The sequence below is a fragment of the Adiantum capillus-veneris genome, chromosome 13 (genome assembly GCF_014529385.1).
Source record: "Adiantum capillus-veneris isolate H3 chromosome 13, ASM1452938v2, whole genome shotgun sequence".
NCBI classification, from domain to species: domain Eukaryota; kingdom Viridiplantae; phylum Streptophyta; class Polypodiopsida; order Polypodiales; family Pteridaceae; genus Adiantum; species Adiantum capillus-veneris.
Window position 1 is genome coordinate 75,918,958 of NC_140943.1, and position 7,360 is coordinate 75,926,317.

Genomic DNA, 7,360 nt, shown 5'->3' on the forward strand with positions numbered 1-7,360 from the left:
CGAATATCCGCGCTGTCCTCCAGGGCCGCCTTCACTCCGCTACTCTGCGTGGACTGTATACAGATGTGTCACAGGATACACAGTCAGAGCCTGTATTTCATTCAGCGTTGGATTCAGTGTGCTGCTTTGCACGGACAAGCAGACGCTCTATTCATTGAAGTGAGAGACAATGCATCGTGTATTTGCTGGCAGCCGTGGCTTGAGTCGGGTGGTCTATGTGCAGTGGAATCGTGTGACAGCACAGGGAAAGAGATCACAGAGAATCCATGAACTATTAATTATGCAGGCAAGCAAAGATAGAAAGTCCTGTACAGACCATGTATTCCAGATCACAGAGAATCCATGAACTATTAATTACGCAGGCAAGCAAAGATAGAAAGTCCTCTGCAGACCATGTATTCCAGCAAAAATACAGCTCAACTGTTACATACATAGATTTGAGAGTATGATATAGTGTTCCTATACAGACTGTTGACTTGAGCAAAAATTACTATTCCAATCTCATTCCAAAATGATCGCTACATAGCAAGTCTACCAAACACATTTGACATCCTTGACGCAATCGCATTCAGGCGGTTTAGCTGCGTTTTCAACACGTTAACCTCTTTGCGTAACAAAAAGATTTGTTCCTCCAATCTTGTCACTTGCACATCAGCAACATTGACATTGTTGGTATTGATGGTTTCTTTGATGGCGTCGATTGCTTCAAGAAGCACTGTTCGGAGAGATTCTTGGTTTGTTGTTCGATCTCCAAGAAACTCCTTCAAGATTGCAACCAACACGTCCTCGATTCTATCTATCCGTAGGTCTTCATCTGGTTGTGTCTCCTCTTGTAACACTGCTTCATTTTGTTCTGCGTCATCCATTTTTTCGTCTGCAAGACAGAACACACAAAGTTAGAGACACATTTTGCTGAAAAACATACTAAACCAACAACATAGGAACTAGCAATACATGTCTAAGCGACTGTCGTGAGACCAACTCCGTGCACCAACGGGATATACTCGTCCCCTATCTCTGGATTTCGTGTGTTTCCATCTCCCAGCTCAATGTTGGCCTCAGAACCATCAACAATTGCACATGTTGGTCACAGACATCGACAATGAGATCATACCTCACTTTGCAAGAATGCAAAGCTAATGCATTACATTTCTCTTTGTTGCCAACGCGACAAGAACCAATCCGATCGCGGATGTGTTGTCCCATCATTGACAAAGATACTGACAATGTCTTGGTAGGTGGCAGTGCTTGGATCATACCATACAACGCCAAAGCGCTTTTATCTTCCTTAGTTGCATCCTGGTATGGAGTTATCCATGAAGATGACGGGTAGTATCTCCCTGTCTTTAGCATGCTATGCAACGTGGACAAGAAATCATTCCCAGCTGGGTGGCACATCCTAAACTTCCAGAACATTAGTGCTCTATCAAAGATATTTGCCGGCGTTAAGCAGACCTTGTTTTTTACTTCATCCGCACCATAGAGGCAATATAATTCTATGCCCTTGTTCACATCATCAGCAGTGATGTTGTGCATCACTTTCTGGAATTATACCTCACCGCTTTCCTTCAAACAGTATCCCACCATTCCCTCAAAAGTGTGTAGCTTCTGTTGCTTCAATGCTCGGCACAACACCATGCCGCCTGCGGGCATTTCTTTATCCCAGCCCAAATAACCTTTGATCTTCTTGTTAACTGCAACCAACGATGGCGCCCACAAACGGACAACCATTTGAAAGTGTAAGTGCAGAGAGCACCTCCCCTCTCTATTGCGCACAAGCCAGCAAGAGTTTCATTTTCGAGAAATGATTCCATGCGCTGCAGCAAGCTGATATCTATATCACCGCCCCCTACGAAGATAGTGACACTAATCTCCATGACTTTGCTCGCAGGTTTTGGTCGTCTACCAACCTTGGTACGCTTCTCCCTTTTTGCGGAAACAAGTTCATCTTGATTCCCCTTCGCTCGTGCCTCGCATTTCAATCTAGGCATTGGAACTATACTGCATGTAATGACTCAGTCTTGCTGTGTGTACCAACACCAAGCAACATAAAAACAGTGAATCAGTAATTTCTCTCTAAGCACTCTGTGCTGCTCTCCGTTCCACTACCACAGCAAGCCACACCATACGGCTCCAGCACAACAGCCCTTGACACAGGCTGATACTCAGACGCAATGTCACAGCAATCGAATGCAACAGGAGCAAAAGACCGTTTCACAATTCTGGGAAAAAACGCAGACACCAGCTCCAAACACCGCACACACCAGTTCTGGGAAAAAACGCAGACACCAAGTCCAAACAGCGCACACAGGAATTCTCCATAAAAATGCAGAGATCAACTCCACTCACCTCGTGTCGGCAGTCCTCCGAAGCGCAGCGACAAAACCAGCATGGCCACCTTCGAGCATAAATAAAGAATCGGCAGTCCGCCACCTGCTGCGATGTGTCCGCGCCCATGGTGGCAACCACCACGTCGTACTCCATGCTTCTTTTCGATTTCAGGTGCAGCTCAAACACAGCGCATCTCGCTGGATTCCCATTAATCTGTCCTGCTTACAAAATCGGGGACGCATACTAGAAGCTTGCAAGCTTGCCCATGTTGGGGAGCTCTAATATGATCAAATAGAGCAAGTGCACTTAAAAGCCACCCATTTTCACAATCAAACTTTGTACGTATCTACACAAAAAAACTGAGATGGACTTGCTATTTTAGCTTGTATGCCCAACTGTATCATATAGCTATTTGATACAAGTAGCAAAGGGTGTGGCGAAGGACTTAATGGGGTGGGGAATGGTCTGTTAGTGACCATTCCCAGCAATGTAGGCGGTCGACCACATAGCGATCAGCAGGGAGCCAAGAGCCATGGTGGGAGCCTCATTCCTTCCGAATGGTCACTGACAGACCATTCTCGACCATTCCCGACCGTCACGGTCAGGGTGTGGAGGGCCAACAATGAACAGAGACTCAAGGGCAGGCAACACAAGGCAGCTACAAACATGCCTTTCCACAGTTGATGTGGGTGTCTTTGATTGGTCGCAAATTGCTGAGATTTTGTCGAGTATAGTGGCATATGCATAACATTACGAGCGCTGACTTGGGAGTGGTTTGATCGCACACTTTCCAATTAGGGGTGTTGACGTGTCAGTTGTAACGCTTATTTCAAAAGCGATGATTGGCTGCAACCTATCAGTGGCATCTGAATATTCTGGGTATGACCCCCATTGGTCTACAGACTGTCCACAAGGCTCTGACATTCCGCTTGCTGAGCTTCCAGCATCTAGTGACTATGCACTCTAATTATGGCGAAGAAAGAGTGTAAAATTTATTGTGTAGGGAATGGTCCCCTGTTGACCATTCCCTGTTTTTAGGGCAACCGCATGGCGACCGGCGGATGTCGGGAGCCATTGGCGGGAGCACTAAAAACAGGGAATGGTCAGCAGGGGACCATTCCCAACCGTCAAAGGTCCAGGGCGAGGGAGGCCATACAGTGACGTGCAAACGCATTCCGCGCACTGAAAGCGACGTGCTGGGAAATTACGCGCAGTGAAAGTGACGTTGAAGATTACAGGGGCTGATGTGCATGCCAATCATTGGCTTTCAAAAAATATGTTACGCCTGTTGATGTGTCGATTATCCAGCGGCTCAGGCAAAAAATTATGGAGTTTAATCGCCAATAAGTGTACGGTTCAGATGTGCAGCCCCCCTCCACTGGACTTTGATGGCTCCATCGTGCGAGTACTACCCTCCGACCCTCGACTGTGACGTTGTAGGGGAGGGGGGCCAGCTAGTGTGCACTACCGATTCCAACTGCTAAGGTGGGCTGCACTGTGTAGCTGCTGCAAACATTCGTACATGTAATTCCATCCGCACATTGTAGTTGCTGCAGGCATTCGTAGGTGTAAGACTAGCAACACGCATTCCAAGTGCTTGCATGGCAGACGTTGATTGGCTCTCATGGCTTCGGATTCTGAGTGCTGACGTGTTGCGTGCATGGTTGTCACCCTGTCGCTCTCACCATTCTGCCTGCAAACGTGTCAAAAGGGCACACAATTCCCAAGGCTGACATGCCGTCACATCATTGGATGCTCAAGCAAGTATTCCAATTGCTGACCTATCGACGATCCGTCGGCTGCAGACTTGGATTACGACCAAGAATTGCAGAGGGTTGGACGGCCCAGATTGCCAACCCCCCGACTGTGACGAGCGAGTGGAAGAAGATAGCCCAGCCATAATGAGCCCTTATCACCCGTTTATGATCTTGTCATTGCATTGTCTTTTACAAATGTAACTATTTAATAGTAGCAAAGAGACTTAGTGGACGTGTGGAAGAAGGTATCTATAAGCTAGCCCTGCCATAATCAGCCCTTATCACCCATTGTTTATTTTGGCATCGCATCATCAATTACAAATGGCATGCAAGTGTTGTTATGATGCCTTCACATCCCTATAATCTAGTAACTTTGCTATTGCAACCCCTTGTTGTGGTGTGTAACCATGAAGAGCATCATTTAAGGCCTTTCCCAAGTCCACATTCGGCGCTCATTTCTGCAGGTGCATTGTGAGAGCTCCTTACAACAATATTGGATCAATATTTGTACACGATTGGGATTATCACTAATTAGTCATTTTGCATTTCAAGTGGAGGTGGAAAGGGGCAACATCTACTAGGTGGTGCTTCACTTTGAAAGATGGAGGTGCATCTTACGTGCATGGCAAAGAGAGAGGGATGTGTTGATTCTCTCTCTCTCTCTCTCTCTCTCTCTCTCTCTCTTTTTTAGAAAGCCAAAAGATTCAATCAAAGCTATTTTTGAAGGCACTAGGCCTGCCCAATTTTTGAAACCATTAGTATTAAAGAGAATCTTAGAGGATGCTTGGTTTGCGTTCAAGAGGAAAAGGGTAAAGAATTCAAAAGCAAAAGAAAATCTCTCTCTTCGTGAGCTTGCTTGTATTTTGAGATGCCAGCACAGATGAAGGAAATGCAGTGCGAGGTCGGGCGGCAAGGCAAGTGGATGGGGGTCACTTTATCGTGATATCTGATGCTCTCTCTCTCTCTCTCTCTCTCTCTCTCTCTCTCTCTCTCTCTCTCTCTCTCTCATGCTCGCCTGTAGGATCCTGCTCTCTCTCTCTCTCTCTCTCTCTCTCTCTCTCTCTCTCTCTCTCTCTCTCTCTCTCTCTCTCTCTCTCTCTCTCTCTCTCTCTCTCGTTTGTCTACATAAGTTGCATGGAGCGCGGATCTGATGTTGATAGGGTGTTGTCAGATGGTGGTAGGGTGATGGAGCGCATGTGCAAGTCGCCTTTGATGCCTAGGCAGAGGCTGTGCAAGACTTGGGGAGCAATTTTTGTTGCACAATGGCGCAGGGAGATGGGATGGGGAGAGAGAGGGCCTCGGGTGGAGGTGCATGCATACCTTCTCTCGCTTTCAATGGATTGCCTGCACGCACAGAAAGAGAGAAATGTTATGTCTCAAGGCAATGGAGAGAGAGAGAGAGAGAGAGAGAGCCTTGGGTGAAGGCACATACTGCCTCTTGCTTAAAATACCAAGGTGAGTAGTCCAAGAGTCATGAAGCAGCCATAAAATGCGAGATGGCAACGTATTGATGTGTGTTGATAGTTAGAGAGAGGCTAGGTGGTCATCATGGTGGCAGCCAACGATCATCATATGGTGCTAAGGAGAGGTAGGGTAGGACGGAGTGTGTGGGCTATCTCCATTGTGAATGCTACAGCTGTGGTGCAGCTTATCGTTGCGAGGTACCCCAAGTGCGACTGCAATGGGGAGCGAGAAATGAAGCGATGGTGGGAGAGCGACCTGTTGTACAGCAGGGCACGCACCCGTTTTGTGGACAAGGAGGTAATGGAACTCATGGAAAGGTGGGGTCGAGCGTGATGATGCATAGGGGGAGGACTTTACGGACTGGAGGATTGTGCGATTTTGGGGGCAGGGATTACATACTGCAGACCAGCGAATGCAGGTATGGCAAGTCACATACGAGATGTGGCGATAGCTCGAGGCTTCGAATGGGGAGATTCCTTTGGGAATCTTGGCGAGAAATTAATGGGTTTTAGCAATCTTGACCGAGTAGTAGCACAGAGTTGGAAAGCTAAAAACTAAGACTTGTTTTAGAAAGCCAAAAACTAGAAACAAAGAAGATTTCAAGGCTTTAGATGCAAAGGTAGGTCCCATTATCTATACTAATAGATAATGGGGGAAGGGATTCCGCCGCCCCCTCCCCCCCCCCACACGTGGCGGCATATGCTTGCTCCGGCCACCTCCAGCAGTGTAGCCTGCAATCCATGGTGCTCAGCGCACTGAGAGATAGACAAAGAAAGTCTATTGCGTCAATGTACGACTGTGACAGACAGTGGGCACTGTGCACATAGCGAGAGAGAGACTCAGAGAGAATGAGCGGGCAGTGGCATCAACCTTATGTGTGTGTGTGTGTGTGTGTAAGAGAGAGAGAGGGAGAGAGAGAGAGAGAGAGTCCCTCTCTGTCGCGCGCGCACACCCTGGCTTCCTCGCCCTCACGCTCCCGTCCTCACCTCACCCCTGCCATGCAAAAAAGGGGCGATGGTAGGCTGAAAGGCAGGCAAGGAGGGCGGAGGCAAGGTGGGTAGGGCTACCCTCCTCAGAAGGAGAAGGACTCGCCATCGGATCTCCCTTGATCTCTCTCTCCATTGAAGCATGATTCTCTCTCTCATGCGCAGACACAAACCAGTCCGAATTTGCAGCCTAACCTCGCATTGCTCGCCATCGTGGCCTCTCTCTTCAGCGACTTGCAACGTTCGTGGAAATTCCCAAAATACTCTTCAAATTTCAAAATTCCCAAAACACCCCCAATCTTTTGACCCTTCAATTTTTGGGAAATTCCCAAAATAGCCGTGGTCGTGGGATTAAATTTCTTGAAAGAAAGAAACTTTTGTAGCTAAAACTAGATGCTAAAACTAGAATTTGAGTCTCTTTGGAGATCCCCCCACACACACACGCATGCTTTAATGTGTGTGTGTGCGCGCGCGCGCGTGTGTGTGTGTGTGAGAGAGAGAGAGAGAGAGAGTTGCCCCATGAGCGGCACTCCTTAATACCTGCATATATTGAGCGTGCTCGCACGTGTGTGTGTGTGTGTGAGAGAGAGAGAGAGAGAGATACGGTGAAGTTCTCAAAGAAACGGTAGCTGCAGGCCTGCTCCTGCAAGTTGCTCAAGTCCGGCCACCTCCGATTGTATCGCCTGCAAGTGGAGCGCTCAGAGAGAGGGTCGGACAGGTACTCCGTGGGAAAAGAGAGAGAGAGCCGGAGGGGCTTCAGGTAGCTCAGAGCTGTGCGCACATACCTGCATGTGCGTGACAGTGTGTGTGTGTCTATTATCT

The 7,360-nt window shown here is 47.9% G+C and overlaps 1 protein-coding gene across 1 annotated transcript; it reads right to left on the bottom strand.

The window, feature by feature from the left end:
• Positions 1-371: 371 nt before the first annotated feature.
• On the bottom strand, positions 372-2,657 carry LOC147444276 (uncharacterized). Its single transcript, XM_086527826.1, has 2 exons — positions 2,350-2,657; positions 372-874 (listed from the first exon to the last, which is right to left on the bottom strand). The coding sequence occupies exons 1-2, from the start codon at positions 2,390-2,392 to the stop codon at positions 519-521; spliced, it is 399 nt and encodes a 132-aa protein (XP_086383952.1). The 5' UTR covers positions 2,393-2,657; the 3' UTR covers positions 372-518.
• Between the last annotated feature and the right edge of the window lie 4,703 nt (positions 2,658-7,360).

What these genes read in the sequence shown, in the direction of transcription:
- LOC147444276 (XM_086527826.1), bottom strand. Translation starts at nt 2,392, where the DNA reads ATGCTGGTTTTGTCGCTGCGCTTCGGAGGACTGCCGACACGAG. An exon ending in CGGAGGACTGCCGACACGAG is followed by an intron (nt 875 to 2,349) that starts GTGAGTGGAGTT and finishes TCTGTCTTGCAG; the next exon opens with ACGAAAAAATGGATGACGCA.